Source organism: Hypoxylon trugodes (genome assembly GCF_022578975.1).
Source record: "Hypoxylon trugodes strain CBS 135444 unplaced genomic scaffold F4822scaffold_3, whole genome shotgun sequence".
Taxonomy (NCBI): Eukaryota; Fungi; Ascomycota; class Sordariomycetes; order Xylariales; family Hypoxylaceae; genus Hypoxylon; species Hypoxylon trugodes.
Window position 1 is genome coordinate 1,002,214 of NW_026250018.1, and position 23,520 is coordinate 1,025,733.

General features: G+C 46.8%; 9 protein-coding genes across 9 annotated transcripts; 4 read left to right on the top strand and 5 right to left on the bottom strand.

Moving 5' to 3' along the window:
- Positions 1-318: 318 nt before the first annotated feature.
- Positions 319-2,008, top strand: F4822DRAFT_162965 (glycoside hydrolase family 43 protein). The gene is made up of 2 exons (XM_051453160.1): positions 319-963; positions 1,019-2,008. Exons 1-2 carry the CDS (start codon positions 597-599, stop codon positions 1,651-1,653), a joined length of 1,002 nt encoding a protein of 333 aa, XP_051316545.1. The 5' UTR covers positions 319-596; the 3' UTR covers positions 1,654-2,008.
- Positions 2,009-2,036: 28 nt separating this feature from the next.
- On the bottom strand, positions 2,037-3,966 carry F4822DRAFT_426617 (cytochrome P450; the record flags this gene model as incomplete). The annotated part of the gene is made up of 5 exons (XM_051460599.1): positions 2,037-2,202; positions 2,257-2,678; positions 2,769-3,103; positions 3,188-3,559; positions 3,711-3,966. The coding sequence occupies 5 exons, from the start codon at positions 3,964-3,966 to the stop codon at positions 2,037-2,039; spliced, it is 1,551 nt and encodes a 516-aa protein (XP_051316546.1).
- A 2,220-nt stretch (positions 3,967-6,186) lies between these two features.
- On the top strand, positions 6,187-7,780 carry F4822DRAFT_426618 (uncharacterized protein; the record flags this gene model as incomplete). The annotated part of the gene is made up of 7 exons (XM_051460600.1): positions 6,187-6,301; positions 6,415-6,470; positions 6,518-6,554; positions 6,608-6,664; positions 6,764-6,792; positions 6,863-7,233; positions 7,324-7,780. 7 exons carry the CDS (start codon positions 6,187-6,189, stop codon positions 7,778-7,780), a joined length of 1,122 nt encoding a protein of 373 aa, XP_051316547.1.
- A 306-nt stretch (positions 7,781-8,086) lies between these two features.
- On the bottom strand, positions 8,087-9,347 carry F4822DRAFT_163089 (Lipocalin-like domain-containing protein). Its single transcript, XM_051453163.1, has 4 exons — positions 9,115-9,347; positions 8,964-9,045; positions 8,738-8,903; positions 8,087-8,681 (listed from the first exon to the last, which is right to left on the bottom strand). The coding sequence occupies exons 3-4, from the start codon at positions 8,860-8,862 to the stop codon at positions 8,252-8,254; spliced, it is 555 nt and encodes a 184-aa protein (XP_051316548.1). The 5' UTR covers positions 8,863-8,903; positions 8,964-9,045; positions 9,115-9,347; the 3' UTR covers positions 8,087-8,251.
- Positions 9,348-10,907: 1,560 nt separating this feature from the next.
- On the bottom strand, positions 10,908-12,863 carry F4822DRAFT_162982 (S-adenosylmethionine decarboxylase). The gene is made up of 2 exons (XM_051453161.1): positions 12,559-12,863; positions 10,908-12,508 (listed from the first exon to the last, which is right to left on the bottom strand). The coding sequence occupies exons 1-2, from the start codon at positions 12,671-12,673 to the stop codon at positions 11,037-11,039; spliced, it is 1,587 nt and encodes a 528-aa protein (XP_051316549.1). The 5' UTR covers positions 12,674-12,863; the 3' UTR covers positions 10,908-11,036.
- A 1,661-nt stretch (positions 12,864-14,524) lies between these two features.
- Positions 14,525-16,227, bottom strand: F4822DRAFT_163006 (P-loop containing nucleoside triphosphate hydrolase protein). Its single transcript, XM_051453162.1, has 2 exons — positions 15,944-16,227; positions 14,525-15,867 (listed from the first exon to the last, which is right to left on the bottom strand). The coding sequence occupies exons 1-2, from the start codon at positions 15,974-15,976 to the stop codon at positions 14,983-14,985; spliced, it is 918 nt and encodes a 305-aa protein (XP_051316550.1). The 5' UTR covers positions 15,977-16,227; the 3' UTR covers positions 14,525-14,982.
- A 231-nt stretch (positions 16,228-16,458) lies between these two features.
- On the top strand, positions 16,459-19,639 carry F4822DRAFT_163091 (uncharacterized protein). Its single transcript, XM_051453164.1, has one exon. The coding sequence runs from the start codon at positions 16,753-16,755 to the stop codon at positions 19,291-19,293; it is 2,541 nt and encodes an 846-aa protein (XP_051316551.1). The 5' UTR covers positions 16,459-16,752; the 3' UTR covers positions 19,294-19,639.
- A 1-nt stretch (position 19,640) lies between these two features.
- Positions 19,641-21,991, top strand: F4822DRAFT_163102 (uncharacterized protein). Its single transcript, XM_051453165.1, has 2 exons — positions 19,641-20,852; positions 20,902-21,991. The coding sequence occupies exons 1-2, from the start codon at positions 20,350-20,352 to the stop codon at positions 21,890-21,892; spliced, it is 1,494 nt and encodes a 497-aa protein (XP_051316552.1). The 5' UTR covers positions 19,641-20,349; the 3' UTR covers positions 21,893-21,991.
- Positions 21,992-23,402, bottom strand: F4822DRAFT_442044 (uncharacterized protein; the record flags this gene model as incomplete). The annotated part of the gene is made up of 2 exons (XM_051462942.1): positions 21,992-22,807; positions 22,854-23,402. 2 exons carry the CDS (start codon positions 23,400-23,402, stop codon positions 22,091-22,093), a joined length of 1,266 nt encoding a protein of 421 aa, XP_051316553.1. The 3' UTR covers positions 21,992-22,090.
- Between the last annotated feature and the right edge of the window lie 118 nt (positions 23,403-23,520).

Below are 23,520 nucleotides of genomic sequence, written 5' to 3' on the forward strand. Positions count from 1 at the left end.
GTTAGAAGCTCAAAATTGGGCATTCCATTCCGCGTTTTGATATCCGATGGTAGTTTTGTCTCTTAACCGCCTCGGAAACCAAGCCCGCTATCGCGAGTCTGAGCAGATACGTAATAATCGCTTGCTACCCATGTCTCCCAAGTCCATTTAACCAGATCTGTATGATACCGTCCTAGGTGTCTTTGACGAGTTGGAGAAGCGGAGACGTTGCCGTCGTCGCTTTACGTCCATATTAGTTTCCGCTAATTAAAACCTGCGAATCGATTTATTTTTATTCGAAACAGGAAGTCCATCTTTTTAAACAAAGTCACCAGGGCAATATATTGCTGCCCATGATTGTGGGGCTGGATGGATCTATATGCGCTCCAATGAGACACGAATTTCCCCTCCCACATTCGACCAAGAAGTCTTGGGGTAGATACACGATAGCGATGAGTGATGATTTATAGAGGTACTGGTTCAGGGGATATGAAAGCAATAAATTTCTCTGGCAGGATGAGCATCCCTTAATATGGCTTTTCTCGGTCAGTCTAAATTGCATTTAGCTGTTATTTCTAGACTGCATCGGTGAACCATTTCGGAAACAGAAGCTCATCATGTTCTTCGCCGCGGGAAGACTCATCACGGCCTTGCTTGGCGCCACATCTTGCCTCCTGGCCAGCCCGGCGTCCGCATTCACCAACCCGGTCCGTAAGCCTGGTGGAAGTGATCCGCAAATTGTGTACTCCGGCGAATACTATTATCTCCTGTCAACGACATGGTCCAATGTGCAGATTGCACGGTCCATGACCATTGAAGGCCTCAAGACGGCCACACGAAAGACCGTTTACAGCTCAAGCGAAGCGGGCCGGTGCTGCAATGTCTGGGCCCCTGAGACGCACTACCTCGACGGGAAGTGGTATATCTACTTTACAGCGGGTAACAAAGATAATCTTGATGGGCAGAACTTGCATGTTCTAAGGGGTAGGCCGTTCCCGCAATCATAGCAACCGAATTGGCGCATTACTAACGCTGACAGGCGGTGCTTCGGCCTGGGATGACTACACATATGTCGGAAAACTCACTAAGGAATGGTCCATCGACGGAACCGTGGTCCGCTTCAACAAGTGGGGAAACTACCTAGCGTACTCATGTTTCCATGGTGTACAGTATCAGTCGCTATGCCTGCAGAAGCTAGGATCCGACAACGTATCGCTACAAGGTAACATCGGGGTTATCTCACAACCGACAGAGTCCTGGGAACGTAGTGGTACGCCAGTTAACGAGGGGCCGGCAGCGCTCTACATTGACGCCACTGGGAAGACATACATTGTCTACTCAGCCAATTATTGTTGGACGCCTGAGTACTGCCTCGCGACACTTGAATGGAACGGGAACACTGATCCAATCTCTCCTTCCGCATGGACTAAGTCCAAAGGCTGTGTGTTCTCCGGTGGCGTCAATGGCCACTATGGTACCGGTCACAACAGCTTCTTCCGTAGTCCCGACGGTTCGCAGACCTGGAATGTCTACCACGCCACCTCGAACAGCAAGGGCGCATGCGATGATAGTCGCTATACCATGGTACAGGTTCTCGGAAGCAAATCCGATGGGTCGCCGGACTTCGGAACACCCGTTGCGACGAGTTTTGATTCCGCTGAACCCCGCGCGTAATAAGCATATTGTTATGTTACTTCCCCTTCGGTAGCATCTTCGCTATAGTCGGCATACATAACATTAGTATATCAGAAACCTCATTGAGAAATGTTTATAGTAGAGCCACGCTAATTAATTCCTAAGAATTGATGTGTGCCGTACAGCAACCCCTACCAGCAAATCGGCCGCTTCGACGGGATATTTTCGACAGTGTATAATATATCCAAATACTGTACACTACACACCATATGTTCTCGGGACGAAGCCGATCTCTTCCGAATTACCAATTTGACTATTATAAGTACATTATTCAAGTGCTGAAAGCACCCATAGCTTCTCCTCCCTGGTGAATGGGTTCAAGTGCCTTCATCAGCACGCGAGTTTAGTTTCAGCACTAGACTCTAAGTAATAGTGACCCTAACACCCGCGGCACCCTTCTTAATATGGGGTGTCATCGTCTCATGATCATATGTGACATCCTCAATCGTCGTTTCATACAGCTTCATGCGAGGCATAACCCGTAATGCTAGAGAAGCCGTAACAAGAAACAATTCGCAAAGTGCCAGACTGCGATCAATTAGTTTTCCGATCCCGTCACTAAGGATACTCGGCACCACTTACTTCATCCCAGCGCATTGACGAGAGCCCTTCGAAAACGATAAGATGTTTTGCTCTAGCGCAGTGTTTTTCGAACCGTCACTGTTGATCCATCTTTCAGGCGCAAATTCATGCGAGTTGGGGAAAACCTCTTCGTTGTGGTGGGATATGTAGGAACTCATTCCAATGGGAGTGCCCTTCGGAACAACATATTGGTACCCGTTTTTCTCGTACCTCAGTTGCTCATTTCGGGGAATTCGTGCCAAACGAGTAGATACACCATACGACAATCGGATACCTTCCCAGATTGTCCCATAAAGGTAGGGGTACTTCTCTAAGGCCACCCAAGAAAGCGATCGGGGATCTTCGCCTTTGAGATCATTCACGAGTCTAGAATGCGCTTTCGGGTTCGCGAGCAGGTAGTAAGTAATGACGCATAGGGTTGCCTGTCATGTTGTACGTTATTAGTGACCTTCTGAACCCCTAAAGCTACACAAGAAAAGGGGCTGACAGAAAAGTGGGGACTAATGGCTTACCGCGGTAGTCTCCGTCCCAGCAGACATTAGCGAAATGCCCTCGCCCGACAACCTGAATATGGATTTCTCGGACTCGGGAAGCGATGATTCAAGTAGTTCATTGAATATGCGACCTTTCGCGCGATCTTGTTGCGCCTTCCTGATATACCCGGGTATGATCACGTTCATCTGTTTCATCCATCGTGCAATATCATCACCCATATAATCGGCCATATATGGCGATAAGCCAACAAGACTTCGTAAAAGTGGAATAAAACGAAATAGGTAAACTGTTTGCGAGAAGGCTTCATACGCGGCTTTGAAGTTTGGAAGCCAGTCATCTTGGTCCAAGAACCCTAATTTGCTGTTAAAATAACATCACACAAAAATCTTGCGACAGAACACATTAAGCAATTACTACTATGGAAATGAGAACTTACCAAGTTTCTCGCCATAAGCATATTGAGATATCGTATCCGCGGTAAAGCAATTAAAGGGGTGTATCATAAGAATAGGCCCTCTTCCAGCCCAAAGAAGCAGCTTGTCACAGAGCTTCTGTGCCAATTCATGTACTTCAGGCTCAAGCCGTAACATTTGCTGTCGCGAGAAGAAACGGCTTACGGCAGCACGTCGTGCTCTATGCGTTTCATGGTCGCGCGTACCGAATGTCGACTTCTCTATGGCTCCAGCTAGAGCGTTGGTGAAGTGGTAATGTCTATCTCGGATCCTGCTGCTCACGCTAGGGTATATCTCATCTATGAAGGACGGGTCGTTGCAGTGGAGTTCTTCTGGGTTGATCCGAACAATAGGGCCTAGAGTACTAGTTAGTTTACCTTCCGTACGCATAATGCAAGTCCCGGGACCCAAGTACGGCACAGCCAACCGCTTATAATTAAGCCGGCCGCTATGGAGTCTAGTAACAGGTGACTTCGGTCTGTTTAAGATAACTTAGGCGAGACTCACCATATTTCTCGTGCATTCGCTGGATTCCATGTGTGTATCTTCCGAACAGGAAGAAGTCATACCAGGCTTCATACCAGAATGACATCGCAGCCAACCTAGGCCCAGGGAATCGATAAAGAGGATGAAATGGAGAGACATTGTAAATACATAGAAGTACGCGATATAAGATCCAGAGGCCAATAAGACGAACAACATTCGTCCATGTCAAGGAAGCAGTGATGCCACCGAGAGGAGGCGTCGCGGCGGTCGAGTCCATAGCTGCCTGCAGTATTCTATACAAAATACTGTGAGTCTTGAATTGTAAAGGTAAGGCTACGGTCCATAATGCATGTTGGAAAGATTTGTATTAATTGCTCGTCGCCTATTTGCCAGTCCCCCCTCAATACCCCTGACATGCATCTCGCGGATCTTGGCCATTGTATAACATAACCATACGCAGGCTGAAGGATGAGCCAGCAACCCCACGGAGTCGATCACTGACTAATATGTTGCATTGGGGGTTTGGCATTGTGGTACCTAGCAAGACAAAGCGTAGTGGAGTATCACTGATCGACATTTCACGTATACCTAGGTACGCGACAACCTTAGTATAAGAATATAAAATAGGATAACTCATAATAACTACCAAAATTATGATAGATATGCTCTAGGTACTAAGGTACCTAAGCAAATTATTGACCTTGTCCTGGATCGGTTCTCCAGGTGCCCCCATACCGGCATAGAAGCTCATCTTAACCCCTATTGGCAATTCATTCGCCCACACCCCAGATATCTACTTGTCCCGCAAGGAATACCTACTCTCGTCACTCTCCCACCCACGGGGAGAAGGTGAAGTTACATATAAACCAGGGTCCTATGCACATAACATAGTACTCTTGCACGATGTCGCTTTGAGGCTCGCTTACGCAATATATGCGAGGTACGAATTATTATACATTTGAAAGAAGCAGTATTCAAAACATCGCCAACTATTGCCTTACTTGAGGATGCCGGCGCAATTGCAAGGGGCTTCACTTACACCTAAATACAGGACACATAATTACCTCTCAAGCTTCACAACTGAATAATATACGTACGTTGAGCAGAGTCATTCACAACGCAAAAAATAAATGTCTTTCTACTAATTCTTATAATTTTGTAGCGCTATATTCGAAGTAAAGTTTAGAAAAGCAATGGTCAAGCAACTTGCCAGATCCTATAATTCTAGGCTCCTCGCCACAAACTAGGATATAAGGTATCTCCTCATATCTTCAAAAGGTCAAAGCGCTATATTCCGTTATGTTATGAATAATTATAGAGGCCAATAGCCTCATAGTGCGTAGGGTCAAGTATACCGAGATATAGCCTATCGGGACTCGAATCGTAGACCGGGTATCGCAAGCAGCCTTCCTAATATAGTTTGGCATGTACATTAAGACCTGGTCGGATATCCGCTTTATTCAAACCATACAGTGTCAAAATAATTCAAGGCTGGCAGTTCGGAAAATACTTCCCGGTGCTGGGGTTCGGCTCCCGCGCAAGCAACAAGGGTTAAAATGGCAATCTTGGCGAAAAGTCGAAGCAAACCTATAGCCAAGAGTATGGTATCAAAGTAAGACTCGGGCCGCACCCAGTTAATCAATTAGGACTCAAGCCACTGCCGGAGTCAGTGCTGCGCACCGACACTATGCTACAAACCTAGGCGTTTGCTATTGATATATGCCACCTGAGTGAAGACAACAAGAGACTCACAGCTTCTACAGAGTAGAGTGTTATAATGCGCTTCAGTAGTTGATGCTTGCTGTAAGTTGACCGTGCTTAATATTATGAGACGACTTGTAAAAGGTTTACTTTCTATGGTACCTATGGGTAAGTACAATACGTTGGCAGGGTGACTTCGTGGACTCAACGGTCCCGGGCTGTACACTCTACCTAGTTAGGTCCACTAGGTAATTATACATAGAGGCACAAAAAACATTATTTTACATATTGTGCTGGATTTTGCCAGGATAGAGATCTTCCTCGTCCCTGGTTAGATACCAGGTAAGCACCCTTGCCCTCGAGAATATGTGCAGGCGGAGTTTTATACTCCTGCAGCAACAGTAATGAAGAAAATTCAGTAAATATTAAGCCTCCTGAAACGATCATCGAGCGTACGAAGCAGGGTATTACATACGAGTGCAAATTCTTCTCAGGGATATTATGTACCCAGGTATGTCAGGAAACCTAATCTCCAAACGTATCGCTCGGCTCAGTCAAAGACATCAATTCAAAGGCTTGGGATCCTAGAGCAACGGCCGACAAGCGAAAGACCCATGAAAACAGATTGGTCAACTCATCCGGATGACGAAAAACTATTGTCATAGACACTGTTGATATTTAGATAGGTGAAGCCCAACTTAACTAAGGTTATACAATAGTCGCCCCCTTTTCGTTTCTATTCTTTTCTTTCTTGGTTTGAAGGTTTATGAGGAAGATCTAACGGCGGGTGGTAATCATGTCTACAAGTGAAGTTATTTACCTGCCGGTGGTCCCAGTTGTCCGGGACCAGCTCATCGTAAACGCCGTCGCAGCCAGCCTAGCCATCGCTATCATTTGTCTTCGATTCTATAGTAAGTTGGCGATAGGGGTTTCTACAGACAACAAAATGACATCTGCGAGATACAACCCTTATTTTGCAAAAGTAAAGAAAACAATTCTTTTCAACTGACAACTTCGTTCTTAGGTCGGACCATAACGTCAAATTACGGATGGGATGATGGCTGGGTAATTGTGGCCTTGGTTCGTTCGCCTTCGCTTTGAAACCCAACGTTGCTAATATTGTATAGGCTTTTAGTATGGCATTGTTTGGGGAACAAGTTGCACGTAAGTTCTCTGAATTCGTAGCAGCGCAGGGAAAATTCTAATGATATTTTCAGTTCGCAATATGGGTGAAGGATATGACTTCGATTCCAATTCTCCAGTGTTTCTAGCCCGTAAGTCGTCTACATTCCGTAACTAATCTGATTTCCATCATATTACTCAGGCACAATATAGAGAAACTACAATTAGCACTAACAACCGCAATCTATTAGTTGTCAACAACGTCCCTATTATTTTCAAGGTTAGTTATTCGCATTATACAAATCAAAAAGTTTATTCGCAGTTACTTACCTATATCCACTTCAATACAGATACTCTTCAGCTTTGGAATTATCTACCTTTTGGCTTTGGCTTCCGTAAAGATGAGCGTTCTATTTTTCTACCTCCGAACATTCTCCACGGTTTCTATGAAGCGTGTGATTTGGGCTACTATGGGCGTCGTTTTTATTTGGTGCTTGGCTCACTCGCTCGCTTTCATCTTCGTTTGCCACCCTATGCAAGCCTGGTGGGATACAACCGCCGGTACTTGCGGTGATCTTATTCTGATTTACGCATCTATCGTTGTTACCAACATCGTGACCGACTTGATAATCATGGGTTTGCCAATGTACACTATTTGGCATTTACAAATGCGCAAGACCGAAAAGGTCGCTTTGACGATTGCCTTTGGTCTCGGCTTTGCGTAAGTGCCCCTTGCTACAAATTATCTAATATTTATAACTATAGAGAGTTATCGTACATATTAGGGGTGCTTAGGCTAACAATAGAAAAGTTCAATCATAGTTGCTTGTAAAAGACTCGCTGCCGTTTTCACCTATGACGTAACAGAGAATCCGACCGGCACCGTAGGCGAGTCAGCCTTCCTCTGTGTGCTCGAAACATTCCTCGCGCTCTTATGTGTCAACATCCCTATGCTGCGGCCTTTAGTTAGGAGATGGATGCGAAGCCAGTCATCGTCCAGACTAGAAGGATCGGAGGGGCCAGGGAGTTACTTCAGCAAGAACAGCAAGGGCGGAACTTTGTCATCTGGAAATCACATATCAAAGAACAGGAATCCTGCTACTGGTGGACGTGAAGAATGGGATATGACTGTATACGGAGGCACTGCTGTGGATTCTGCAAGCGTTGATGATAGTGGATCGGAGAAAAGGCTCACTGAACACGGTACTACAAACCCACCGCCTGGTCAGATCGCCGTTCATACAAAATGGGCCGTCACTCGCAACTAGACTAATGCTTTGAGGGCAATGGTATTATAACGGCTCATGTCCTCCAATCTACACATTTCTAGTCATATCGAGAATGGAGTCCTAGTCTGTGGGGAAGGATGCACCGAGTACCCCTGGAGGGTAGAATACTCGCTATATACCTCAACATAAGTACATACGTACATCTATCAAATCTAAAACTCTAAGATATAATTCTAGGCATTTTGGGGCCTAATACATAAATACAAAATTATAGTGAGGCACGTCGGTTAGGTACCCGGGTACGTACCTAGGTGGTATTAAAAGTGGGTCTCATACCCCTGAACACGCGAAAAAAATAACAATAATAACAATGAGGCGGGTCGGGAAAATCTCACCAGGGGCATTATATGAAGAAGTCTAAATAAACTAGAGGCGCGGATAGCTGGAGAAAATAACAAGTCCAAGCTCTCCTCTCGTAGGATACGGCACACTCCGACCGTGCAACTTCATTCAATCGCCTCCCGCCAGTCGCGTGAAGAACATATCCCCATTTATACCCTCGTCATTCTTCGACCTAAGCCGCATTATCGTACCGTCTTCTAGCAGTGTATAGTTTTTGACGAGCTCTTTCCCAACCCACGACGGCAGCCACGCCACCCTCGTCGGCCCGTGCGTGATCTGTCCCACTTCTACATCCTTCGTCGTCTCGCTCACGTACCACGGTCCCGAGTACGACAGGGTATGTTTTCCGATGAGCGACCACTCGGCATCCGTACCTATCTCGATCTTCTCGGTATCTACTCCCGGCGGGCGGTCCTCCGGTCTTGCGGACATGAAATTCGCGGACATAAACCCTTGAGCGTTGTAATTCAGCAATCCGACGGGATATCGCCCTAACGAGGCCTCCTCGTGGCGAGAGATCGTGCCATTATCGTAATACCTTGAACGTCCTATAAGTGCGGGAATAAACCTTATGGGTTACTTGCGGGAGCTTACGAGGTGACATTAAGGTAGAGCCAGGTCCCGGTAATGGCCTTGACTACGTCTTCCGGCTTAGTTAAGGGCGTCGCTTGGGACGTCGATGCGGCAAATGCCAACGCGAACAACGTGCCAGGCAACATAGCAGGTTGAAGTGACGTTATTTAGACCTGGATCTAGACTGCTTTGTCGATTGTAAGTAATATTGAGTGCGAGAGGAAGGAAATGACAACAATTTGTTTACCGCAACAGTTACCCAATCTACCTTTATAGCAAGACGGAAAGCCAATCGGCCCGTCGCCAGTGGTGTTGTCTTCATATGTCATCTGTTCACATGTATACGACCGGATAAATTGGTGTTTGACCTGCCACGGATTTCCGATAGGCATTGTTACCTGACCAATAAATTCAGGTAATGAGCTGAATCATCTTGTCGTATGATGGTATTAATACCGGGTTATATATGAACGTTTATATATTCGATGAAGATCATATGTCCCAACCATCCGGAATTCTGGAACTGATGTTACCGAACGTTTCGAGCAGGAATGCAGGAATGAAAGATCGGTTTTATCTCCGTCAAGGCTGATCTGCCAATTCGTGAAATATCTCAAAGGGCCAGTGGATTTTTTGGAGTTCGGGGAAATGGCAATTTTACCTTCACAGAACCAGAATGAGAACCTAAGACATTGCACTTGTAAGCAATCCCTAAGTCTCAATGACGAAACATATAAATCAACAAGAAAAATGCGAAATCGAAACTAATATTAATATTGTAGGTATCCTGAGGAAGTGCCCACACTGATTGAAGCTATTGTATCAGAGCCGCGATTTTCAAGGCGGAGTAAGGCGGCTTTCTTGATGCTACCCCCACGATACGCGACTGGTGTTAGATGCCGCGGTAATAAATATTTCCTTATGGTAGGATTACAATGCATTGCCAAGCGATTTAATATTTCCGTCAAATGAGAGACTATTATATCCCATGCTCGTGAACTCACAGATGGAGGCAATAAAAAAAGAGAAATTAAAAACTAAACTCGTACATTGTGATGACAAGTGCTTTTCTCTTCATGACGCACCCCACGTGGGGATCATAGCAGGTTTGGGATATTTACAAGTCACTCAATTGAGTCATAACCCCTGGAATATATTCAAGTAGACTATAATCACGCTCTATTAGTGTTAGTATTCTAATATCCGATACTCGACATCGACAAGACCTATTCTCAGGTAGATACCTACCTAGATAGGCCTTGCGTATTTTTTTGGTTCTTCTGTACACGGGACGGGAGCCATCAGGGCGCATCGATGGGATGGAAAGATCATGCGCCATCCCTGGATCACATAACACCGGTAGGCTACAGCCTTATCATCAAATAACCCTAGCGAAGTGCGCTAGCAGGACCAGACGGGATATAGAATATCGAATCTGGACCATTATCATCGCAGGGCCCATTGCTAAGGAGTAACACTGAAGATTAGGCAACGCGTTATCCCAATTCCACGTATATAGGTAGTACAGTACTCTTTGCGTATCAAGAGTCACGCAGAGTACACCACCACCACCCTTTGCCACGTCTGTGCATGGGATATGAAATGGAGGGACAGAGGGACAAGAAAGCAAACTCATCCTTAAAGCAACCAATTCCAACCCGAATCAGCACAAGCAGACGGAACCCCCTAGGAGTTCCCCATGCGGAGGTCATCGGGAAGCGGGACTATCCGATGGTCGGGTCGCGTCCCTTCTAAATTGTTTGCGGACGAGGGGAGAGGCACTTACAGCAAGAGGACCTATCATATTTCACGGTGCCATCAAGGCTCTTGTAGGCGCAGCCCTTGCAATCCTTCCCGAAGTTGGGGTTGGAGCAAAGGTGCAAGTCCAGTGTATCGTTCTTATGATGGCCGCGCTGAGGGTTATCACGGTTAGTAATCTTGAGGCTTTGGGGAAGGATTACCTGGGTTTAGTAAGTGTTGTGCCATACGCCATAATCACAACCAATCCGAACACATTTTTCATGAGAAATCATCCACGGTCACACAATAATCAAGGCTTATGATTGGCGAATAAAAGGCCTTAATTGATATCAAAGAGCGTAATGGGTCTCAATCTGTTGTGACCCCTAAACAAGTTCGGTGGCAAGTCTAACGATATTGAAGCGAAAAATCGAAATCCACGCTAATTCACAATGCTCTGCTGGTTCATTCTCCCTTGCAGTTCCTATTATTAACCACCGCTAAATACCAAAAATCCGACGAGAAGGCGAAACCAATTCCATAAAAGCGCTCCCAAGACGAGGTGGTCCAAAATTGGTGCTTAAAGGTCCTCTCCGACGCGAGGGCTACTTCCACCAATCCACCCATCTCGTTCATAGTAGCGGAAGATAAGTTCATAGTCGTCGAAATCGTGAACGATACGGTCGATACGTCGGTATCCATCAATCTTCTCCATGCGCTTATTGCGACGCGTTCCAACCGGAATTTCGTCACCATCGTACGCGTGGGCCGACTTAGTCTCGAAAAGAGTAACGCTAAATCGACCAGGCTTAAAGATCCGAACCACATGCTCGATGATTTCTGAAGTCTCGCGCCCGTTCTGACCGCCTGGAACATTGGTCTCGAAAGAGGCAAATGAACAGTTAGGCTCGGGCGTCACATGCACAGTGAAATAATGAGTGGACTTAGCATCTTCATCATTTCCTTGCTTCTGGGGAGCCGGAATAATGCCGTTGGCCGAGAAGCCGCATGGAGAAAAGAGATACGCATCGATACGGGCATCCGGGTACTTGGAAGTCGGATACACGTCCGAAAGGCCACAGGCATCCGAAACAACAGTTCCCATGGCGTGACCTTCAGTAGTCATGCACTCTGCGTCCACTTGTTCGGAGAGCGGAGTATGGGTTTCGTGGAGGTCAGAGTCGCTTCCATTGCTGAACACATCAAATGTGTCATCGTATGAGCTCTCAGTCGTACTCATCGTCTGGATCGTTATAGTGCTATCGGACAAGTCCCCGAGACTGTCGATAGCCATCTGTCGTGCTTCCTGAGCTTGCTCAGAGAGCCTGGTGCTCGCGACCGCATTCGCATGCTCCAGGTAAAACTGCTTGGCATTCTCAGGATCAAGGTCCGTCATTAATATCTCTAGGGTTTCATCATTGCCCTCCAAGCCACCGCTGAAAGCCGAGGCCCGACCGGTAGGAATACGGAACGTGCTGACGGGGTTGGCTGATAAATGGTCGATTTCTGGTGTGCGAGGTGGCGTCAAGGCCGTCTCTGGCGAAGTGATGTACAAGTACCAGTGATCACCATTCATTTTTCCAACCATATAAGCGCTCCCTCCCTCAAACATGTCGTCGAGATATCTGACCTCCTGCTTCCAACTGCGATGAGGCCCGCGCTGCTGATGGGGGAAGAGGAAGTTCTTCCGAGAGTAAAATACCCGGTAAGGCGTAGCAGCGGCGTGAATGTCGTCTAGAGACTTGGCGTTATGGAAGGGAAATCCAGCGTGCTCAGCAGCGATTCGAAGAAGCCGATGGAGACCAAGGAGAAGCGTCGTGGTCCCGCAGGTCTTCAGGATAAGCTTGTGGGGAAACACAAACATGCTAGATTCAGAAAGCAAGTAGGCATCCATATGCTCAGCCTCAAGGACTGACAAGATTTTGCAATTGACCATATCAAGCATCCCAACCCAGGTTTCATTGGCGACTGATTTCAGGCCATCTTGCTTGACTCCAGGTGGAAGAGCTTTGGGGCTAGGAGCGAACCAAACCTCGAGCAATTTCTCCGGCCCTGGACAGTGTTAGTATTAGTTGGTCCTTTGGATGAACGTACTATCTTACCTTCAAAGGCACCGGTAGAATCTAGATCTGCAGCAACATCATGATTGATTGTCAAATGGGGTGTGCCCTCAGATGGAGAGAATGTATAGTTAGTAGGGATCTCGAAGTTGACCATCTCCGTACAGTGACCCAGAAGGTGGGTGGCGAGTACGAGCGAAGAGGGGTGGTTTTATCGTTTCGGTATCAAGATGCTTGCTGCAGAATAGGAACTGTAGCTACTGCGGAGCACTGACGCCGCTCAAACGAACCTTGCGGCGTTCGTTTGAGAGAGTAGGCCCACAGGTCGGTGGGAGAGGTTGAATGCTGGCGGAGCCAGCTACAATGGTTGGTTTCTTTTAACGTCTCACGAAGAGGACGTTAGGGGGGTCGGGCTCGGAGGGGAAGGAAAAAGACCTTTGACCAAGGAATTGTGACGCCTGGTTTAGGGCCTCGTTCTGGCAGAAACCGATACCTATGGGGGAGTATCGGGCCTAGCAGACGAGGGTATCTGCAAATATGGCAGAGGAAAATAAAGAGAAACAAGTGAAGTCTGTAAATCGCAGTCGAATGCTTTCGAAGCGGGTGTTATCTGGGCCTATGGGAAGATAATTAGCACCAAAACGCGTCGATTTAATATTCTTGGGTAGAGTCATACTTTGCGGGCTTAGAGAGGAAGCGAAGCAAGTCTGCTGGGCTCATGGAAAACCAGGCCTAGAATTAAATGGGTTGCGTTCTGCTACAGCCGATTGTGGACGCCGAGCAGAATTATGTCGTCAGTGTATCAAGTGTATTTTGATTTCTTTTTGGCATTGATAGTTATCGCCAAGTGTAGTAACCAAACGTTGGCAGGTTGATCGAGTCGCGTGTTGTGTGACGTTGTAGTTGATCTTGGAGTGTTGAGGTTGTAGAATGGAAGATGGGAGGATGTTTGTGTGTAGGTAGGTAGAAGCAAGAGGGAAAAAAATAAAAGTTGACAGCTGACTGGCTGGTAACAGGGCACAGGCAACCTAGGTGGCGGAGTAGTACAAGATAAAATAAAATAAAAAAGTTTGCGACGGTTGGAAAACTAGGGAAGCTAGAGTTAAAATGGTATGGAGGCTTGGGACAAGCTTAATATTTAGTCATCTCAGACTACCTAGGTATATATATATTTTGATATTTGGAAGAGTTTGTGCGTAAGGTTATAAGGGGGGAAAATGATAAATGTGATTAGGTATACTTCCTGAAAACGATCCCAATGCAAAAGAATTTTTTTACAAGTGCAGCACACGTGTGAAAGGACCGATGTTTACATTCAAGAAAGTGAATCTGTCGGTGAGAGATTTTTAAAGGTACCTCAATACCTCGATACTAATGTCATCTTTCTAGGCAAAGTGCATCCATCCATGTATACATTCCAGGTAGGTACATGTAAATTGTAACTTTGCTTTTTTTGTTGGAAGATTTTAACTTTAGTAGGCGAAAGGTAACTTGTGGTGGTTGTGGGCAAGGGGCACGGGCGGAAAGGAAGGCCATGTGCTTGTGGTACATACCCAGTGGTAGGGTAAGGTACCTGATTTCGCGAAGATTGGGTAGGTGTGAGGTCACTCGGTCATTCCCTGCCCAAAGTGGAGAAGAATATTAGTGAGGGCAACTTGTACTGCTCAGTGGCTAAGGGCTGACCAAGGACCGCTTAATGAGGGGGAAGAATAGCTAGAGGTACAGGGAAGTACAGGTGCAATTATCGTCCTGCACGAAGGTCATTAGGTACATTATATGTAGGTCTGTATCAATTTGATATAAAAAAGAGCATTTTTAAAATTTCTCCAATTCATTCCGATTTCAATTTCGTAGAGAAAAAAAAAAAAAAAATAAGAAATGTGAACGTAACATTGCATTTTGTGTAGCCCCCTTTTTTCCTGGTTGCCATTATGACCTCGACATTAATATCCTGTTTGTTAAATCAGAATCAGCATTTGGATTGCGACTTCGCACATACGACTCTCCTTGTGGAACATTCGAAGAATTTGGGTGCATTGCGATTTGCTGTGTAGAATGTTTCCATAGCCACGGGATTTGGAGAAAAGGTCGGTAGCTCCAATCGAGGAGAAAAAAGAAATTTGACCAGAGCCCTATCGCCGTAACATTGGCGGTTGTTACGCCCCTGACTAACTAAGTATCCTGCGAGATACGGAGCATTAGAGGTCGGCACTTGGATCCAACGTCGCAGAGACTTGCTTCCCCCTCTAACCCTCAACAGGTACTTAGGTATGAGATAATCGGTAGGCGATGGTAGTAATCGACGGTAGTAGTCGATGTGGTGGTAACTACGCGCATCTGGCCATTGGAAAATACCTTCAGCTGCAGCATGCGTGCGCATTGGATCTCAATATATGGCCCCTGCGGTCACACTGCATGTAAGATTCTAGACGGGGAGAACTTAGGCTGATAATGATACCTCCGACATCATCCGATAGCTGTGACGATTTCTTGCGTGATCCCTCTAAAGATAGGCTCAAGGGAACAGTCGAGATATTTGTTCGCAAGTAGACCGGCTTCCTTTATTTCTTCAGCCGGGGCGTCGGCTTGACTATTTTGATGCGTCCGAGAGAAATCTTGTCCGTTGATAACAGTCCCTTGTGGGTATCGTGGTCGCCTTCCCGTTTCGACCAACATGACAAACTGGGGATCAATCGGGACGCCCCCCAAAAATCGCACGGCAAAATCATTCGCCATAACCTCGCCGCCTCCCTTACCAAAAATGTTCGTACATTCGGCGCAGTTTGGACATACGAATCCAACCATGTTTTCGACGACGCCAACGACCGATATACCCGTTTTCGCGCAGAAATTCAATTCCTTTCTGACATCTGCTGTAGCAACGGCTTGAGGAGTGGTCACGACAACCGCCCCAGCTACTTGGCCGGGAGATGCATCTTTCAGTAATGTCTCTGCAAGTGATATATGCTCATCTGATGTACCGGGAGGTGTGTCGATGAGCAAATAATCTAGCTCTCCCCATAGTACGTCTGAGAGAAATTGCCGGACCATCGCGGTTTTCTTGGGGCCTCGCCATACAACCGCGTCACCTCGTCCTCGTAGTAAAAAGCCAAGGCTCATGCATCTCAGCTCGCCTATGCCGGCCTCGGGGTTCGCAGAATGTACAGTTACGGGTAGCCATCCACCTGGGGCTTGGGTCACTTTCGCGTCTTCGATATTAAACATGCGTGGCATGGAAGGACCAGTAAGATCAACATCGAGAACTCCAACCGAATGCCCAGCGAGCGAAAGCGACAGAGCAAGTTGTGTGGTTACAGATGATTTCCCTACGCCGCCCTTTCCGGAGAGGACCTATAAATGCATATGTAAGTCTATGTTCCTCGGTAACATTTTTGGTTTATTTTAAGACTTTGAAGATTGCACATACTAGAAGAATGTGCTTCACTTTTGTAAGCGACATTATTAGATTCGGAAATGCGTGAATTCTAAAAATGGAATGTTTTGAGGCTGAACTAGAAAGGATCCTGTAAATTAGATATCAAGTGAGTTAGGGAGGTTGAAAGAGCTTCATTATGTATATTCGTTCTTTACTTCACACCCATTAAAATAAATAGAAGGGAGAAGAATCGGCGTCTATCGGCGTCGCAATTTATCAGCAATAGGTACAAGTTAAAGCTATTATTTTATGTACGTAGTACATTCAAATCTTGCCCCACCATCTACCCCACCATGGCATTTGAAATGACGAAATTTTAATGGCGCCGAGCTAGATAAATACTTTGGTACTTATTATCATTTGTTCTAAGATTAAACCCCTGCATTTTCATCAGCCACGATAGCTGCGTCAGCCACTTACTCTGGAACCCGAGCATTCCGAGCTGTGGCTTTAGATAATGCTGTGCCGTAGCTCCAACTTAATATGCAAACAACCATTTTTTTCCCCAGCAATTCCGAACTAAGATTGCTTGATCCTCGTCATGGAACTTGACGATTTAACCCCTGAATCGACTTCTTTTCGTTACGCTAATTGTCGACAGGGGTTTCGACTCTCGCGCTTGAGCAGATGCAGCATAATAATATTCTTGGCAATCCATTTAGAAAATAACTTTTCATCTCGTGAAGCACGCGATATGTCTTACCGCATAGATTACCATACTTGTGCTTCATCATTATAGTCACATGCAAACGGTTTTGTCGCCGCGTCGGCAACCAACATGATCATCGCCTCCGACAACTATGGACGATCCTTGGGGTTCGCCTTGGGCGTCATCAGAGACACCGTCCAAGAACGATCTTACGACACCCTCACCCCCGAAGGACTTTCTAAGTCCGCCGCCGCGAGCCTTCTTCGGTAGTACGTCGAACCTCCAAAACCAATCGCCATGGGCGGACAACGGGAGCGGGTTCGGGGATTGGGCGAGCGCGGATACAGCAGATATCACGACGAACGCGCTTGATTGGGGCGTCTGGGCGGAACCATCACCTCAAATTTCTCGTCAATCGAGTCCAAGGCCCGATGAATCCAAACAAAGTGGTTCTCTTGCGATACCGAGCAGTACCGCGACGTCACCAGGATTGAGACCTCTACCGCGATCGCGATCTTCTTCCGTATTCCGACATCATTCCCCCGACCCCTGGGCAATAGAAGCACAATTGCGCGATAAGGACGCACCGACAACATCTTGGAGTGGGTTAGAAGCCGCTGGCGCAGATGCTCAACGCGAAACCGTGGAGGCATCTGTGGCGACTTCGCAAACACATGATGAGAAGGGCGCAGAAACTCTCGATTCAATTACGGATAACGTTCAATCTAAAGAAGGAGGAGACAATACAGAAGATGCGCTGACTGTGCAAGAGCCGCCCCGGGAATCCTATGGCTCAAGACCTAAATCGGCTCCAAAAGTCGAGATACACGATTCCCCATCTCGGCCATCATCTACGTTCTCCATCGATAGCTCTAACGGATTAGACCGTCAGGATTCGCCAATTACATCAATTGACGAGGAGCCCAAGTTACGCTTACAAACCCCGTCTCGAAAACCTTCAGGTAAAGTTCAAGAACTCGTGGGAATGTATGATGACATAGCAAAGGCCGCTACAGAAGAGCCATCCCCATCAACACGACTTAAGCCTTCCAGAAGTAGGAGTCGGGGACGATCGCCGAGCCAAAACAGGGGCACAGACATTGAGGGTGATATAGATTTCGGAGATTTTGAAGATGCGAAGAGTGAATATGATAGACTGACGCCAGATATACACGCTTCGGTGTCTTCTGGAAGCCCATCTACACCAAAGGCTCAAGTTGGGGACACCTCCGTTCAGGATGAGACAAGAGGGCCCACTAGCCCCGAAAATGTGGCACCAGAAATAGTCACAGTATCGGTCCAGCAAATCATCGAGAAATATGGTCCTATTCGGTTTGATGTTGATTATACGCCTCTTGATAATCTCTTTCCAGACCTAGCTCAACATGTGGACGACAACGTAGGGGATGTTGGCGAGGTTTCTGACCGAATCATCGAGGACAACTTCTCGACAATTTCAGAGCGCAAAACATGGTATCGAATTTCCCGCTTTGGGTCGATGCGTAAGCATGACTCAGGAGATGAGGATAATTACCATAGGGTGGAGTGGGCGACATCTCACCTACACGGAGATACTATTAAGATTGTAAGACGATGGATGGAAGAAGACTCAATCACCGGACGAGCCACGTTAGGAGCCGGCAAACGAACGGGTGTCTTTAATTGGGATTCTTCTGCATCGCCTGTTGATTTAGGAAAAGTTTTTGCTCGTAAATCAGCTATCACACATTCACGAAATATTTCGATGCCACTGCCGAATCAAAGCTCGAAGGAGCCGATGAAATCCGCCGGCCCTGATTCCGAAGCAAGGAGGTCGCTCAATAACCCGGCCCGGCCCTCTAGCACGACTCTCGGGTCGCGACCAAGCGCCCTTCCTAGTTTCGGTTGGACCGCGGATACGAATAAGTCGCACCCTATCTCGCATCCCGTTTCCAGCAGTGGTAAAATGGGCCCGCCAATCGTATCTAAAAATGGGCATACACCGGAGACCATCAAGACCGAGAGTAGTACTCGTGTCGCGATTCAAAAGCCTGCACAATTGAAACAGACTAAAGACAGTGTAGAAGATGAGGATGATGAATGGGGCGAAATGGTGTCCTCCCCTCAGCTAAAGGCTCATCCTATGCCTACACTCGCGACGCAAGTCGCAGAAAAGAGACACAGCGCCGGTTCAGCCAAAGTGGGCATTGGAAAAGATACGCCAAATTCAGGTCCGAAAAATAGCACGACAGTCCAAAGTAGCGATTTGTCATTTAAGCTCTCCGTTACCATACCACAGAGCAGCCAAACCCCGAAGCAAGTGCCTATCCAAGCAGAGGAATCAAGCGAAAAGGCTCCAAGGGTAGATCCTTGGCCTCTCGCAGATTTTTCTATATTTGAGAACTTATCCGCCCGGACACCGAAATCGCCTAAACAGAATCCATGGCCACTTGCCGATTTTTCTATTTTTGAATCACCAGCCTCGAAATCAACTTCAACAAGTACGAATTCGCGAAAGGCTAAACCAGAGCCAGTCCCGAAACATCACGAGAACAGGCATGTGCAAGTAAAGGCGGATAGGGTATCACAAAGTGGACCCCCACTGAAAGCTGTGCTTGGTCCGATTCAGAAGTCAGATACGGAACAAGATCAAGAACAAATTGTCAGGCGCATTGTACAAAATTTACCAGACTTATCATATATGCTACGTTAGGTTGCTATGACCAGTAGTTCTTCATGTACTTGGATACCCTTATGGATTTAATAATAACGACAATCAATTGGAAGAGACGAGGTAGGGTGACTTTTGACGACTTTAGGGGTTATATCAGAGCGTCACATTTGGAGTAAACAAAAAACGGTCACTTTCTTGGGTAGTAAATATCATTACGGGCGTTTCAAGGTCTCGGGATAAGAGAAGACCTTTCTGTACCATTCAATGTACATTATATGGATCACAACATTCCAAAGCAGTTGAGAGGCGAGAAAATGAACTAACGATACGAATTCATCGGCATACTAACTTGAGATTTTCAAACTAAACCAACTAAAGCATAGTCTTATCGAAGAGCCATGACATTCCGATGACTCGAGCCGTCTCAAGGACCCGAGACTGGAAGTGTTGCATAAGCCACTCTATTGAGGCTCAATGCAACTGTTTTGCATATTTTAGCCGCCCCCTTGTTTTACATAGGTACACGGGCGTTAGCGTTACTGACTTTCCTTAGCAGGCTCTCATTAATTATAGGGTTCAACGAATAGCCTACGCCTGGAATGTGCCAGCCTCTCCCGACTACTACTTCTAGGCTCTTACGACAACCTCGACATAAAACTACAACGTCGCACTTCGCCTAGTCGGCCCAGGCCAGGGTACAAGACATGTAAGTAAGTGCATCCGGAATATATAGGCCGCTCTGCAATTTTGAGAAGAAAAAATGGGCGAGGTCGACCTCATTCTCCCCAGTTACATTCTCTTCACCTTCGCTGCCATCAGTACGGACTCCATTCCACGACATGGCCAGGACACGCCTTTTGCTGTCACGTCCTGCCTCTTCAATTATTTTCGGATGAAAAGCTTCACGATGATTTACGTTTATACTTATATATATAGAACTTTCTTTGTTTCTTATGATTGCTGGTAACATCCCTTCGCTTGAAATCAATTATGATACCCCAATAAGCATTGATTCATTTCATCCGTCACTCATTTATTACACCGCTTCGAAGTCGAGCAGCTGGCCGGCCCTGCTGTTATCTAGACGGCATCCACATGGCGCGTAAGAATACCAATGAAGATGAGGCTTCGTTGGTGGGCGACAACCATGCAAGATTACTTTACAACTCTCTCGACCAATACAACGGGGAACAAAAACGAAGGCGACGGCCCTCGGTTCTTCTCGCCGCACTCTTAGTACTTTTTCTATCATCAGCAGCGGGCATCACCATCGCCGTGGTGTTGATGTTACAACCAATTGAAGTTCAATCAGCGTGCATCGCTCGCGATCTCGTCTTATTCGCGTCCAGCATAGCTATGCTATATATTTGTATTCATATTAGGGGATCAAGGAGGAATTATATCAGAAAAGGACCCGGTCCACCACAGACATATGGTAATTATCTCCATGCTAGCGCACTTCTCTTCGCGAGGCTAGGAATTGCTGTATGGGTTGCTGCTCTGGTCGCAACGAACGTTATGATCGCCAAGGTAACCACCTCAGTTGGAATTGCGAAGGTTGCGCCATATTTGGACTTGGCGGTTTGTATTTTAGCTATGTGAGGGTCTCCTGCGGTTGCTCAAAATCATGACTAACTTCAAACATAGACCCTCATTCATTGCGATATCAGCTACAATCGAAAGCAACTCAACGCCTTTCGCAACAAAAGGATTATCTAGAAATTCATTTCTTAGTAGCAGTAGCAGCAAGTTTTCGGACGATCTCACTGCAGATCTAAGCGTTTCACGTAGAGCTTCTCTACAGCGAAAGGAGAGCACAAATGCATCCATAATGACAGTACCAACGGCAGAGATCTTCCGGCTCGGGAGCTCAGGGGCTGCAGCAAGAAACCCACAACCTCTAGTAATAAATACCGACGAGCTATCATATGATCGGACGGAACTTATGGCGAATTCTCCTATCGGAGCAACTCATTATATACCTACAATCATAGGAACCATTCCATCGTCGCTAATTCCAACAATGCCGAAGTTACCATTGACATTTTCGGAGCCTCCGCCAAAACCCGTGTATATTCCTGGCGGATGGCGAACGGAGTGGAACAATACATATGCGGATCAAGTCGGTCCCCAAATGATCACCGAACCGTCTATAGACAACTCGACTACGGATCATACCCCATACTATTCTTCCTCTTACCCCGCCTCATCCGCAGACACTTCTCGCTCGTCAACTCCATCCAAGATATCCAATGGGTCCGGCAGGACGCATCGAGTGACACCGAGCACCAGTATCGCAAGCAGTTCTCAGCGGTCTCGGTTATCTACGGTCAGATACGCTGCTCAACCAGAAATCGCCATACGGCAAGCAATCAGGGTTATCAGGAACCCCAATTATTCGCCCCCGACGGTGATCGCAGGCGGAGATCCGAACCGGGAGGTAGCAATCAGGCCACCAGAGCCGGTCGCGATGCCAAGGAATTGTCAACAAGTTCAGGACGTGCCCCCACCACCGTCCTTACAGCGCAAACCTTCCAATTTTTCTCGTCCCTTGCTACCATCGACGGATTCGGACTCGGATTCTGCTGTTGTTATGAATATACCCGAAACAATTAGGCAGGAATTGCCAAGGGAATGAATTGATTAGATGAAGATACTATTAATGTACCTAGTATTATGAAGATTTTTTGAGCATGGCGTATTCATAGTTCATTAGTCATTGAAGCGGTCTATCTTTTTACCTTCCACCCGCTATATCCTAAGCATCAAGCTTGGTGCGATGAAACAATCAAGAACGGATCGAATGGAATACTACATGTCAAGAAAATGGCACCTCCTAGCCATCTACTGATGACTCGGCGGCTTTAGCTCCTGCTGTAGCCCTACGTCTCAAGCCACGCGTAGAAGGTACACTCCTAATTGCTTCGACATCAACGCCGCTTCGCCCCGCTGAATTAAGGCGCTTGTACTCCTTCCGCCGTCGTTCATTTTCTTCACGAACTTCGACGGGATCGTATCCACAAGTTCTGGGGGCTTCTTCCCAATAATCTTCGATTCCTCGTTCAACTGCAAAGTCTGTGATTGACCGAACATGACCGTTGACCTCACGTACAAACGAGACATCAGCTCCAGCATCGATAGTCAAAATCAATAGACGCAGGGTTACTTCGGCTGCTTCATCGGCTTCTTCCACTTCAATTGAGGCGCCTTTGGTGTTGCCATCATGAAAACTGGCATTGTCCCCTTCGCCCTGTCCCCATTCAAAGCCTGCCGCCAAACGCGACAGAACCTCAATGGCGCATTCTAGGAGCACCAACTCCTCCACTATCGCATTAAAATCAGCGCCAATCTTCAAGTGAAGTTCTAAATGAAATTCAAAGATAGAAATATCACTCCGAAAAGCGCGACAGCTGCTAGGCCACCATGCGAACGGCCCGGAGAAAGATCCAAAATTTCGGAGCATCTCGTACGTCCGGATTTGATCCTCGCCAACCGGATCTGATTCTGTGCAGTACTTTCGAAGACATTTTACTGCATAATCATCAAGAATATGCTATACGCCGTTAACAAATATCAGGCCTCAAGAGTTTTCCACTTACCTCAAGGAGATAGTTGCCCCCTTTATCGCAATCTCTCACACTAACCTCGCCATTCTCCAATATATGCTGCAATACATCCACATCATCGTTCTCTATTGCCTTCCAGACCGGTGCAAGAGGAAGCACCCTAGATATCGAGATGCGCGGGCAGATGTTATAATAACCGGCATCATCTGGGGCGTTCGTATACGATAGAGACAACCCTATAGATACGAAGCATCTGGGTATAATATCAATGTTGATGGAAAAGAATGGCGTGGAGTGAGGGGTCCAGGTTTGGCGACGCCTCAACCGTACAACATGTAACCTAATTATCGCCCACCGTAGGGAAATGAACCCGCACTTTTGGAACATTCGTACCATACTCGGTCTTGTTGTTTGGCCCCGATATTCCTGTCCCATGATTTCTAGATTCGGTTTTGACGCTTGCGTTTGCGTCTTTCCGTTCTCTCGGGCAGCGCAAAATCCGTCGCTGTGGGCTTGCGATCCAAATTGGGTACTGGAATTATCAATTTTACGTCTCGTACCATTATCCATGCCAGGATACATCGTCTCAACGGTCTACATCACGCAGATCCTTACCATCCTCGCGAGTGCATCCTCGTCGACGACTGAAACCTTGTTCGTGTGCCGTGATGATTGGGATAGGGTGCCTGGGGTCGCGCCT